Source organism: Geospiza fortis, unplaced genomic scaffold (assembly GCF_000277835.1).
Source record: "Geospiza fortis unplaced genomic scaffold, GeoFor_1.0 scaffold452, whole genome shotgun sequence".
Taxonomy (NCBI): Eukaryota; Metazoa; Chordata; class Aves; order Passeriformes; family Thraupidae; genus Geospiza; species Geospiza fortis.
In genome coordinates this window covers 2,283,492-2,297,339 of record NW_005054369.1, presented here as the reverse complement: position 1 = coordinate 2,297,339, position 13,848 = coordinate 2,283,492, and the positions used below count along the sequence as shown (strand labels likewise).

General features: G+C 45.2%; 1 protein-coding gene across 1 annotated transcript in view; it reads left to right on the top strand.

The window, feature by feature from the left end:
- The window catches only part of CUNH10orf90 (chromosome unknown C10orf90 homolog), a 63,276-nt gene that overhangs the window by 23,965 nt on the left and 25,463 nt on the right, over positions 1–13,848 (top strand). Inside the window, exons 2-3 of the mRNA XM_005424511.2 lie at positions 7,261–7,355; positions 10,102–11,152. Coding sequence (XP_005424568.2) covers positions 7,261–7,355; positions 10,102–11,152 — 1,146 coding nt within the window. The remainder of the gene's footprint in view (positions 1–7,260; positions 7,356–10,101; positions 11,153–13,848) is intronic.

Below are 13,848 nucleotides of genomic sequence, written 5' to 3'. Positions count from 1 at the left end.
GGATTTGAAGATCTAATTCCTGTGCTCTTTCCAGCCCCCTGATGAGCACCTTGCTTCTAATAGCACAGATAATGAGACATTCATGACTTGTGGCTTTTTGATAGCAGACCACAACCCATTTGTCCCTTCCATGGTGGATCCTGTAATCATCTCTGCAGGCAGCCAGCACAGCTCCAAGGTGTGCAAGCAGGGAGAGATAATTCACTTATCAAATCTCACTTGTAACGGAAGAAAATCCATCTTGACATGTTAAAAAAACACAACACCAAAGAAAACTTTTCTATTTTGTTTACACAATGACTCCTTTTCAGGCTGAAATGATTTCAGGCTGTTAGGCTTGCTCTGATTTGAAAGCCTTCCCCACCAAGCTGCCTTAAAACACCATCATTTTGTGCCGCCGTGTTCAAGTGCTTTCTTTTGTGGCAGAGTGCTTGTTTGTGTTGGTTTGGCTTTTTTCATGACAAAAGAGGTTTCAAGGAAAGGGCTGGAGCTGCTTTCCCTGCTTTGAGTCTGTGTTGCTGTTTGACCCCTGCTGTGAGGATGTGCAGGTGACACAGGAATTAGATCTTCAAACCCATGCATAAGTGAAAAAAAATGGTGTTTTCATTATGCATTGCGGTTATTCTTTATCTCCAATTAATAATATAAAGACAGAGATCACCCCCAGCACATCCATCACACAGACAAAATTAAGAAAATTCTTCACTTTCTCCCTTTTCCCTTTCTCCTCAAGTTTTCTTTCTTTATTCCCTTTGTAAGTTCAGCAAAGATGCTCTGAGAGGACTGAAGGACTGTCCCTCTGTCATCCTCTCTTGAGGAGCACATTCTGTGTGGTTTTTAGGCGTGTTTGAGCTCTCAGGATGGCTCCCTGTTCCCCTTAAGCACGCTGGTGAAAATTCCTTACACCAAGGCTGCTAAATGTGAAATCCTGCAGAGATTATCAGTGTAGCACCTCCCCTCTTTCTCGAATTTAACATCACTTCTGGAGGCTCAGGAGAATGTCCAGGAAGGACAACAAGAGAAGCTTCCTGGATCCCTGGAAGTGTCCAAGGCCAGGTTGGACACTGGGGCTTGGAGCACCCTGGGACAGTGGAAGGTGACCCTGCCCTTGATCTTAAGGTCCCCTCCAACCCAAACCATTCCATCTGCCAGTGCCAAGGCTTGCTGGAGACTCAGCACTCTGTCCTCTAGCAACTAAACACATTTTTTGGTAAATTCCCTATAAATCAATTTGACGCCAGCAAGGACTCTGACAAAAGGTTGAATTTTCGTCATTCGCGTCTCTACTTTTCATACCATGAATGTGAACTTGAGCTTTGCTCCTCAGTTTTATTTCAGGTGACACCAGGCTCTGCAGTTTTATGATAGCCTCTCTTTATGACACATGAAGAAGAGCAGGAGACACAGGTTTGATTCCAGTGCTCGTCCCAGCTTGGCTTTCATCTCCAATGTATCCACCACTTCTGGGAGGATTTTTTGGATGACTCACCTCAGATCTGAAGGAGCAAACCATGATCACTCCCAGCCCTTACTGAGCAAGGAGCCTGATGAATCTTTAACCATGACACTTCTTTTTCCTCCAGGCTTCCGCAGGTATTTGAATTAAAAAAAGCCACAAGGAAATTTAAACAGTTCTAATGTTTTAAACAGAGTCAAGTATAAATTACTTCCTCCAGTAAGAATAATACACAGAAGGAAGAAAAGACCTTAAAAAAAAGTTTAAGTAAGACACTGTGTTAGCAGAGGGATCACTCTGATACCCCACCCTGCAGCTAAGCCATCCTTGTCCTTTAGCTCCCCGGTGCTAAGTGGGGAATTTGAGGAATTTGGGGGAATTTTTGAGTGCTGTAGGGATCCTGCTGCCATGTGTGACCGTGTTCACCGGGGTCCGAGGATGAGGGAAGAGACCAGGATCTGACTCCATGTTTCAGAAGGCTGATTTATTATTTTATTATATATATTACATTAAAACTAGACTAAAAGAATAGAAGAAAGGATTTAATCAGAAGGCTAGCTAAGAATAGAAAAAGAAAGAGTGAATAACAAAGACTTGTGTCTCGGACAGAGTCTGAGCCAGCTGACTGTGGTTGGCCATTAATTAGAAACATCCACATGAGACCAATCACAGATGCACCTGTTGCATCCCACAGCAGCAGATAATCAATGTTTACATTTTGTTCCTGAGGCCTCTCAGCTTCTCAGGAAGAAAAATCCTAAGGAAGGATTTTTCATAAAAGATGTCTGTGACAGCCATGGACATGGATGGGAGCTCAACTCCCCGCACCAGTTTCATGGATGAGCTAAGATGAACAAAAAAGGTCATTTTTTTGTAAAGTGGAGAAGGTTTCCTCTTTCACAGCAGTGTGTGTGTTCTGCAGTGCTGTTTGATGGTGTTCTCAGGGAAGCACTGGAGGTTCCTGGAGGCTCCAGAGTTCACTGTGAGGTGATGCTGCTGGCTCAGAGGGAACAGGGGATGTGGTCAGTGCAGAGCAAGCAGGGCTTGGAGCAGAACAAGGGAGACCAGAAGTGCTGACACACTTTTGAGATTTGTCAGCATATGAACAGTAAGTGACTAAAATATGCCACTTTCCTGACAAAAACTGGGGATGAGGCCAGGGCCAGTGGTCTAAAGTCATTCCAGCTCTGCCTGGTGTCACTCTGGGTGTCAATCATAGAATGCTTGAAGTTGGAAAAGCTCTCTGAGATCATTGAGTCCAACCATTCCCCCTGCACTGCCAAGGTCACCCCTTGTGCCCAAGTGCCACATCCACAAGATTTCTGAACACTTCCAGGAGTAGTGATACTGCCCAGGCTGCTACTTGCCCAGGCAGCCTGTTCCAATTCTTGAAAACCCTTTTGGTGAAGGAATTTTCCCAAAATCCACCCTGAGGCTGCCCTGGCCCAGCCTGAGGCCGTTCCCTCTGCTCCTGTCCCTGTTCCCTGGAGCAGAGCCCGACCCCCCTGGCTGGGCCCTCCTGGCAGGAGCTGTGCAGAGCCACAAGGGCCCCCTGAGCCTCCTTTGCTCCAGGTGAGCCCCTGCCCAGCTCCTCAGGGATTCTCCAGCCCCTTCCCGGCTCCCTCAGGGATTCTCCATTCCCTTCCCAGCTCCCTCAGGGATTCTCCAGCCCCTTCCCAGCTCCCTCATGAATTCTCCAGGCCGTTCCCAGCTCCGTTCCCTTCCCTGGACTCTCCAGCACCTCAATGTCCTTCTCACTCCTGGTTTGTCATCAAACAGTGTCCCCCAGCCTGGCAAAGACCTGAACCACTGGGAAACCAGCATTTTCCATGGTTTTTATGTGAGTCCCAAGTTTTGCACAAAACCTGAGCTGGCTCCGTGTGGGGCTGTCCTGGACCTGCCAAACATTCCCAGGCCGTGATTCCTCAGCAGCTCCCTCACCTTTGCCATCAATCTGGGCTTCAGCAGCTGATATACAAGCACATCTTTTCTGAGCCATTATCTGAGGCAGCTGCCAGTTGGCCCGAGGCAGGATCCAAGCACTCGAGACGGGGGAATTGGTTCCAGCTGCACTCTGTAATTAGGAAAACCCTGGGCTGCAGCCGGATGTCCAGATGCCTCACAGAATTCACAGAATTCACAGTGACTGGGGTGGAAGAGACTTTCAAGGTCTTAGAGTCCCACCCAGCCCCAACCCCTCAACTAAACCCTGGCACCCAGTGCCACATCCAGGCTTTGTTAAACACACCCAGGGATGGGGACTCCACCACCTCCCCGGGCAGCCATTCCAGAACTTTATCACCCTTTCTGTGAAAAACTTCTTCCTGATATCCAACCTGTATTTCCCTTGAGGCTGTGTGCTCTGGTTGTGTCAGTGCTGCTGGAGAAAGAGCCCAGCCCCAGCTGAGCACAGGCACCTTTCAGGAGCTGTGAGAGCGATGAGGGCAGCCCTGAGTCTCCTTTTCTCCAGGCTGAGCACCCCCAGCTCCCTCACCAAGGAATGTAGCATTTGGTTCAACAAACAGGATTTGTGAGGGGAGAAAGTTAAGAATGAAGATGTCACAGGACAGAGGTTACGTGCCAGCAGTTGCTCCTCTGTTCCTCATGGCATCTCCCATTTTTAATTAATTGTAGAGGGAAGGGAAGGTCTGGGGAGGTTAAACCCATCCTCGGGATTTCAGCTTGGAGTGAAATAAGTTTCTCCTGCTCCCCACAGAGACAGAAAGTACTTGAAATGCCATTTCCTTCATGTTTTCACACCAGGGAAAAAGTGAACTTTGCATTTTGTTGTGTAACAAGGGTTCCAGGGCAATGTGTTTTGTCAGCAGTGAGGATTTGAACACTCAGTGTGTGACATGTCTGAGCTAAAGCCTTGTGCTCCCTGTAGTGCCTTCATTGCAAACACAGATTCAAGCTCTTTTTAAAGGTTTGGGGTTTTTTTTTGCATGTTCTGTTAACATGAATTAACAAATGTGAAGCTTCCAACGATAGATTTAATAATACCATGATAAATACCAGTGCTTTTGCCACCAAGGCCATTTAATCTGTCTCAGCAAATACATTCAATGAGTTGCCAAGAGTTGGAGTGTTTTCCAGCTGTAGGATTCCTATAGCAATGTGAGAATGTCCTTGCATGGGACAGGGTACACAAGGCAATGCAAAACTCCACTGTGGATGATTTAGCAAAATAAATATTTCCTCTTCTTCTCACCTTGATTCTTCCTGCCTCTCCTGCTCCAGAAAGAGCTATTTTTAAAGTTAGACAGGCATAAATTTACCAATCTGTTCCAAGGGATCTGTGGGGTATTGGAAGATTGTACCCACAGATTATTGCTAATCATGGGAGGTTACTTGGATAACAATAATTTGCCTGTTCTGTGCAATCTGCTGTGTGGACTTGGACTTTGACAACTTGTTCTTCTTTAACCCTGTAGTCCTCAGTTTTTCTCTGGTGCTGGAAATGCATTTGAATGAAATTTATGGAAGAATGAGTCTGTGGGATCTGATTTATCGTTGCACTGCCTCTGGATTTCCTTGTGCACCAGTTGACATTCAGAAGTTGATGATCTCCTGTTGCAGTTTCCTCCTTGATATGAGAACTGTGGGGTTTTTACTGCAAAGCATTTCAGGAAAATATTGATAACTTAGTAGAAGTTGTTGCTTTAATTACATAGGGGTTTTTATCAAATTTCTATTAATGTCTCACTCAATCCAAGAATTTCTTCTTTACCCCTCTCTGCAGGTTATTCTCTATTTAGTTGCTTTAAAAAATAAATAGAGCATGCATGCATGGCTGCTCTTCACCATGAAGGTGCCCACATGTGATTGATCACAGCACTGATGCGCTGAAAATAACCTTTCCATGAGGCTTCCCCAGCAGCAGAGAAGGATTTTGTCCTTGGATCCTGTGCTCCTCACTGTGCACCATGGCAGGGTGAGGAGCTGACTCCAAGGCATCTTACCTGTGTTTGATGCCAGCAGTTTCCAGTGCTAGACCAGGTTCCCTGCCTTTGCACTGATGGCAAACCAGCATTATTCCTTTGCCAAAAACCATGCAGTGAGCCCTCTGCTCTGGCTGTTTGCTGGACTCTGGTTTTTTCCCACACTGTGGTTAATGAGTCCAGCGTTTGCTCTGTGGCTCTGGACTCTGTTGCTCAATGACAAAAACAAACCTCTTCCTTCATGCCAGCTATGGACATACATGGTGGCATCTTGGAGTTATGCTAGGGAAGTGTTAAAGTATATTTTATTGTACCCTATTAAAACAAAAACTCATCAAACACCCTCTAAATGTTGTGGTGGGACTAAAGATTTCTTGAGGGATAGATCTGATATCTTCCTCCTTTTGCCCTTCACCCAAGGAGATGAATTCTGTTGTGGTGGGCATGGTTTAATAAACAGTTCCTAAAGTGGAGATGATTTATATTCCTTTGTTAATATAATGTAACACATAAACTGAAATCCTGCTTAGCAGAAAATTTTCTCCTGTGGCAGCCTGCCTGGGTGGAAGAAAAATAATACAAAAGGTCTTACTAGTGGTGTGACATGTTGCTGTAAAACAACAGCCAGGAACGTCAAGAGATTTCAGTCCAAATGGAGAATTTCTGAAAATTAATTTTGGATGCTTAATACAAACTAGAAAGTAACGTAATTTCTGGCAAAACAGTTGACAGCAGACGTAATGCATCAGTGCAATAGCCCAGACTGTGTTAAATGGAAATTAGCTCCATGCAAAAAGCTGCAGAGAGGGAATAGTGCTTGCAGAAAACAGCCCGTGACAAAAGCAGAGGTTGAGGTGCTGGTGGAACAGTTATCACTGAACTGGGAATGTTGTGATGTAACAGAATTTGTGGATGTGGTTTGGAATGACTGCAGATCTTTAAAAGTGAAGGTGACTCAGTGCCAGTGAAATCCAGCTTGTTGCTGGGCTGTCTGTGCTCCCCATTCTGCAGAGGGCACAAAAAGGGTGTTTGTTGAAATCTATGGGAAATGGAAAGATAGAAACTCCCACAGACACTGAAGGGTTTGATCTGCAGCCTTGGATTGATGCAAAAACACAATACACAGACATTAAGTAGAAAAATCATAAACTCATATTTCTGTAGTTGTAAGTAAGAATATGCCTGAAGTAAGTGAGAAACTGCACTGATAAGATGGTGAAGGGTTCCTAATGCAGGGGTGGGGTTGTATGGAATAAACTGAGAGTTTAGAAGTTATAACAGAAGCAGATGTGTGCCTGTGAGGCAGAAGCCCATTGGACAAAAATATGCAGAGTGCAGCAGAAGTGAGTAAAGGTGACAGGTCAGAAAAGCAAAATAAACCCTGTGGCAACTGTCCATTGGGTTAGAAAGTTCTAGATTGCCTTGTAACAAAGAACTTGTGGCCAAATGCTCACTCCTCCAAAATCTCACAGCCTCTGAGACTGATGTTTGCCTGAGCAATAAATCGTTCTTAGCCCAACTGTGGTCCCATCTCTTAATTAATGCAGGATAATAATAGTAATCCACATTTCCCAGCTTCCCCAGTCCCTCCACAGTGGTGCCCAAAGCCATGAAAATCAAAAGCAGAGATAGTGCAGCTTTGGATCAGCCCTGGACACAGGGTGGGACTGTCCCAGCCCCAGCAATGGGATCCCAGGGTGTTTCCAGAGCCTCTTCTGTGCAGGGGGAGAAACAGACCCCAGGGCAATCAGATAATTTCCAGGACTCCTTCCCTCCTGCTGCACTCCATTTAAAAGCACATTTTCTAACTCATCTCCTCCAGAACACTGACAATAATGTTCTTTTCTCTGTGTTTTTCCCCAGGGGTGACACAAAAGCACTGGGGCCCTGATGGTCAGAGGACATGCACAGGCCTTCAGCGGGAGAGTGGTGTGTGGGGAAAATCCAGCCCTACCAAGGTAAAATAAATAAATTCTGTTCAGGGAGCAGTCAGCAGAATGCAGGAGGGTTTAAAAAACAATCACTGATTGCTGAGCAGTATGTTTGGACTTGGTTTTGTTTAGCTAAGCTTAGCTTAGGCAGCAGAAAAGCCAAATATAACGATGGCTAAGTGTTGTGATTCTGCAGGCTCTTGGTGATGGGGAAAAATGACATGTTTGGTTGGGGAAAAGAAGTTGTAAAAAAACCCCCACGAGGCTAAATCAAGCAATATCCCAAATATCAGTACACTCTGCCTGATATGTCCTCAGGACAAAGCCTGAGGTTTTCAGCTCACCACAATTACTTTGTGTATGTGTGGATTTTTTTCACAAGATGCAGTGAAGCTTGAAAGCTCCCAACGAGCACAGGATCAGCTGGGCAAACCTTAAAGACCCAATTCTTTGCTAAAGATTGAGAGGAGGAAATAATACATATTTTCTACAGAAAAAAAGGAAAAGTAAATTATTTAAAATACTTGCACAGGAGTTTGTAGCTAATCAGGAGTTTCTGACATGCCTTTGGACTCTTGCAGGATGTCTCCATCTGTGCAGCCCTCAACAAAAGAAATAAATGTCAAATTAACTACTGGCGCATGAGAGATGCATCCAAAATAAAGTCTCTCAAGGAACATTCTTCTTTGGTGCCCTGTAGAAATCTGAGGGAACTTGAGAGTTTTGGAAGGCATGCAAAGGTCTTAAACATGTAGGTAGAAGTAAATGAAGTGAAGAAAATATGAGGCAAATGTTGTTACAAACCATGAAAGAAACAGAGGAGGAAGAAAATGCTTTCCCTGAGGCTGTGAAATTATTGAATTGTCCAAACCACAGGCAGCTGGTTTAAAGAGTTGATAAAATTTATCTGGCATTTCACCTCGTTAATAAACTCTTGATCTACCTCTGCCCATTTGGGTTCCCAAGAGGCTCCTTCCCAAGGGATACAAAGGAACTGTTTCTGGTGATGTTTTCCTGCATGGAGGAGGAGCACAGGGATGGTTTCATAGGGGCTCAGAATCATGGAATAGTTTGAGTTGGAAGGGTCCTTAAAGATCATCTCCCCGTGGGCTCTGGTGTGGTGTCACCCTGATGCATTGAGAAGGCTGATCTAGAACAGAGACTGGACAGAGTTCCAGAATAAAGCAGGGATTTATTAAAAGGCCTCAATGGATCCACCTTGGGCAGCACAAGAGCCCAGCCAGGGCTGCACCCAAAATGAACCAAAATGGCCCCAAAATGCACGGCCGGGCACGGGGTCTGTCACTGGGATCAGTTCTGCTCCATTTGCACCATGCAGTTCATTGTCCCATTCCAGCTTTAGCCCAGGCAGTCCCACCCTGCTTGTTTTTCTCTCTCCAGTCCACGGTGTTTGTGCTCCTGGGCTGAGATTTGGATCATTTGTCCTTGGTGCCCAGCTGGAGCAGGAATTGTTTTGTCTCCCTGCTCTGTGCACAGAGCTCAGCATCCCCTGATGTGAACCCAGACCCACACACTACAGCAGCACAGAATGTGAAAAATGGAAAAGCTGAACCTGAGGCATCGTTTTCCCTTTCCTGAGAAGGGTGACCATGGCACCAGGGAGGTCATAGCATTGTCACCCTCACAGCCCTCCTGGAGGAAGAACATTATCATGATTTGTGAAGCCCTTGTTGAGTCCTGGCATTGATTATCAGGTGATAGAGACACTCAGCTAGGATTGGGGTGAATTCCCAATAAGCAGGAGTTGATAGCACCTAAACACAGAATGGGCTTTCTTTAGGAAGCTAATCCTCAGATTCTGCATGCCAATTCAATATTGTGTTTAGTTTTTTTTTTCTTTCTATTAGGATCAAGAGATCTGGGAACACAGGGCAGGAGCAATCTAATCAGCCAATTTACAGCTGCAATGAGATTAGGCCAGATGCTTCATTGCATGGGACTTATGTGCCCAGTGAGGTAGATAATAATAACAGGAGGCTTTAAACGCAGGTTTACTCTGTCAGAGAGCTGGAACATAAAAGCACCTCCTTTGTCACCTCAAGGGAAGCAAGGTGTGGTCTATCAAGATGGATGTTTCCTGTCATGGATGGAAAAATTATTCTGGGCCACTCTCAGTCTCTGGGCCACTGTCAATCAATCTTGTACATATGTGTTTGTACATCGTTGGCAGGTGTCACCAGGGAATCATAAGAAAGAGAGAAGTAATTAATTGAAATAATACTCAGAGCCCTTGTGAGTAACTGTATATCTTTTTTGGGAGTTTTTCATGCCTATAACTGGTGAGGTTGTAAAGCTGTCATGCCCCTGGTGCCCACATGTCTTCTGCAGCATGTGATGTCACAGGCCAGTGATCCATAATTTACTTAAATGCATTCTAAATTCCAGCAGATCATCATGAAAGAGGAATTTATGGTCTGAAACTGGCAACTGTCTTTGCCATGTCCATTTTTAAACAGCCACCAATCCCATCCATGGTCATGAGTTAAATACTCAAAATAATGCTATGGAATACATGTTTTAAATTTTAATATTTTTCCCTTCACCAGAGTGATAAAGTTTTCATTGAAGCCTCCCAGACAATTCAGAGCTGATTTCAAGAGTGTGCATTTTTAAATGACAAAAAAGTTATTATGAATAGAAAGGTAACAAGAGATCTTGAACAAAACTGTCTGCTGTGATAGATGGTGGATGAGAAACAGTTGCACACAGGATATTGGAGTATGGTGATAACTGGGAATCTTTTCATTTGCAGGAATCTCTCCCTTCCCAAAACACGGCATTGGTTTCACCAGTAATCATTGCACAGATTGATGAGGAGAAGCCCTCTGTGCCTATGCAGGCCCTGCTCCCCCAGCCCAGAGCTCCTCACACAGAACCATCCTTGCCTAACCAGGGGCCAGCCACCGTTAGCAGAACATTTCTGGTGCTTCCCAGCCGCTTGGAGATTCAGGCGTCCTTAGAAGACACCATGTCACCATCAGACTCTCCCAGCCCAAAGCAGTGTCCAGGCCAGCAGAGGGGCTTTGCCTCCATCACTGTCACAGCCAGGCGTGTTCCTGTGCGCTCTGGGGAGCGGGCAGGTGGCCCTGGGGCTGGCCAGGAGCCCAGCACCGTGTCCCCCATGCCCAGCACAGTCCCTGCTCTCCTCGAGCGCTGGCCTCCCCCAGCCCACGCAAACCAACCTCCTTTAAAGGCTCCCAAGTCTTGCTCAAGATTAGGTGAAGAACCCCAAAAGCAGCTTTTTGACCCTGGCATCAAGGAGGATGGTGTGGGTCTCCAAAGCAGTGATGGAAGGGAGAAAATTCCACCTTCATTCATCTCCTGTGTCCAGCTCCAGGTGTCTGAGCCCTGTCCAAACACCATCTATTATTTGGACAGGTCACTTAGCGTGTGCATTGACCAACCTCGAGTTATATGCCAAAAAATGTACAGATCCACGTTGTCCTTGAGCCTGAAGTGCAGTTTGTCCGGATTAACAGCAGATGGAGTAGATGGCATAGCTAATGGAGAGCCCATGGAGGAGAGAGCTCCAAGGAAGCTCCCAGGAGCACACGGGGCTCTGCTCAGATCCCACCTGAGCACAGACTTCACGGGAAATAAGGTAATTAAGGAGGAGAAAACAAAAGAAGGACATTTGGGTCGTAAATACCCTTTCCAAAGTGTCTTTGCCTCGGGACTTCCAGCATTTGTGGATATTCCCAGAGGACTTCACAAGGCAGCAGCAGCAGAGGAAGAGGACGAGCAGCCTGGCAGCCACCACACTGTGTTTTCCCTCCAAATTCCTCATTCAAGCAATGAGGCAGGTAAGTCGTTTCCACAAACCTCAGGCTGGTGGAGCAGAGGTTGAGGCTGGAGCAGCCCCACCACAGTGATCCTGTGAGAACAGATAAGAGCAATTCTTGCTTCTGCAGAGGCTCAGGGAGCTAGAGCACAACCCAGAGGTTTCCAGCTCCAGCACTGCCATGAATATTCACCATGGTAGTGATGTGTGCTGCTCATCAGCTGAAAGAGAGAAATCCCCCTGTGTTTTCTGCATTAAACCTCTTTTTTAACCATTTATAACAGTATTTTTTTTCTCCCAGCAACCTGCAAGTGCTTATCCCCTGAAAATAATTAGGTTTATCTTTGAATAAGGGCTGAATTTCAAAGTGTGAATATTAAGAAGGAGATGACTGCACTGAGCTTGGTTTTGTGCTCCTTGCAATTAAGAATGATCTTGTTTTCAGCTTTTATTTAGAAGGCTACAGTAATAAGCCCAGGCTTTTATACTTAACAGAACCAGGTAAAAGGTTTGCAAATCTTGAACGCAATTGTTTCCAACCTTTCCAAGCATTGTACAAACATAAAATGTTCTTTGCAGCATTACTCCTTGGGGAAGGGAGAGGGGCCCTGGGGATTGCTTCCTGCCCAGAGTGGTGCAGCTCCTGCTGCACTGGGATTTTCCAGCACACTTGGATAACCACAGCTGAGTTTATTGCCTTTCCAGGATGGGAAGGTGGATGGGAAGATTGTCAATGAGTGCAGTCTGTTTTTTACCAAAAGCACAAAGATTAAACTCGCCCCCTCTGTATCCTGCAGCCTTGGGCTACATTTAATTGCAATTACCCTGTTCTTATATGGCCTTTTTGAGCTAAGGGTCAATGCATGAACATGAGCTACTTCCTAAAGCTCCTTTGTACCTTCATCCTCCCAGTGTGCCAGTGGAAGGAAACAGAGAGATGAGAAGCCACACGCTGCCTCGAGGGCTGGGCAAGGTGCAAACTCCCCCCAGTCTCTGCTGCTCTCCCTTTTCCATGCCTGAAATCAGTGGGATTGTTCCTGCAGGGCCAGAGCCTGACATAAAATATTCCTCTGTTTTCCTAAGCATAATCCAGGCTGTGTGGTGTTGGAGGGGAGAAGAACAGTGCGGAGCAGGAGAGGGAAGATGCCAACCAGTGCTAAGGGGTTTGGGATGGAAATACGAAGGGATGGCACCAGCAACTGCAACACTTCATTGGAAACATCCTAATTTTAAATATCAAGGAATATCACTCCATGGGGAGTGTTATGTATTCAAGGCTTTGTTCAACACCATCTAAGGTTTCTCTGTGATAAAGATGATTTAAAACTGAGCCTTCCCTGGGCTTAGTGATGCCATGGTGGTGTGGAAGAACCACTTTTACGAGAAATAATTAGAAAGTGAGTTGGGAAGCTGCTCATGGTTCCATGGTTTTACTGAAAGGAAGAAATCAGTGAAGTAAGGAGCTGAGAAATACTGGTTTGTGATAAAGGACTTCCACCATTTGTGTACACAAGACTATAGGTGTAAATAAACATGGGAAGTGGTACCTTTCAACTGCTTCCACCTTTTGTGTGGGCCATAATGTAGAATGCAAAGATATACATTTCTCTTGCTCAGACCCTTTGTAATGTGTAAGGAGGTGTTTATCAGCCTACTACAACTTTCCTGTGTGAAATTTGTATAAACAACCGGAATAATGCTCCAAAACAACAGCAGGATAATCCAAGTAATGAGCTCGTGCACAGCCATCAACCATTAAATGGGACAAACCAGGAGAAACCTGGTGAAATGCGTGGGTCATCCACACTGGTCCTTAAAATGAGAGGGAATGGTGTGATTTTAACCTGGGAGAAGCGAAAAACTGAGTCCTTTTTATTTCTGGACTGGGTGAAGTGAGGAGGAGAAGTATTGGTATGAGATTATCAATCACAGATTCATTTATGTTTGAAAATACCTTTAAAATCATCCAGTCAAACCAGCCCCCAGCACTGCCAAGGCCACCACTGACCCATGTCCCCAAGTGCCACATCCAAAGGGCTTTTAAATCCCTCTAGGACGGGACAACCCTTTTGCAGAAGAACTTATCCCATTCTAGATTCCCACTTATTTTGGATATTTTTTTCCTCTGCTGTTTACTAATTCAAACCTGCTCCTGTTAGGCTTTGCTCTGCTCCATGTTTATGCAATGAAATGTTTGTGAAATGAAGTGTTTAAAAAGAAAGGAGAACCAGCAAAGAAGGGACAGTGAACAAGTTTTGCCACAGTGTTCGTGCTTTAACTCAGTTATCTTATGGATGAGGTAACTGCAGAGAGCACTTTGTCCATTACATTTCTGATGACCCAGAAAGTTGGAGTTTATATTGGTTTGCAGCTGTAGGCAAGAGCTTCCTGCCAGCAGAAATACAAGTGGTAATAACATCACTATGTTAAAAAAAAAAAAGAAAAATTACTTTCAAGGCTACACTTCTCTGTATGAAATCTGTAAATGCAGTTTGCAGGATGTATAGGTTGCTTTATTAGGATCTGAGTTGGAAGGAGCATCCAAATACTTCTCTGCTTTACAGGTGCTGGGGCTGGGTTTGCTGTTTCCTCTAGGCCCAGTTGAGTGTCTTTTTCCTAATCTTTTGTGTGACTTCACTCCAGTAATGATGACTCTACTTACTGTATTACTCATATTATTTCATGTCCAAATCCAAGTGTTCAAGACTTGGCTTTACA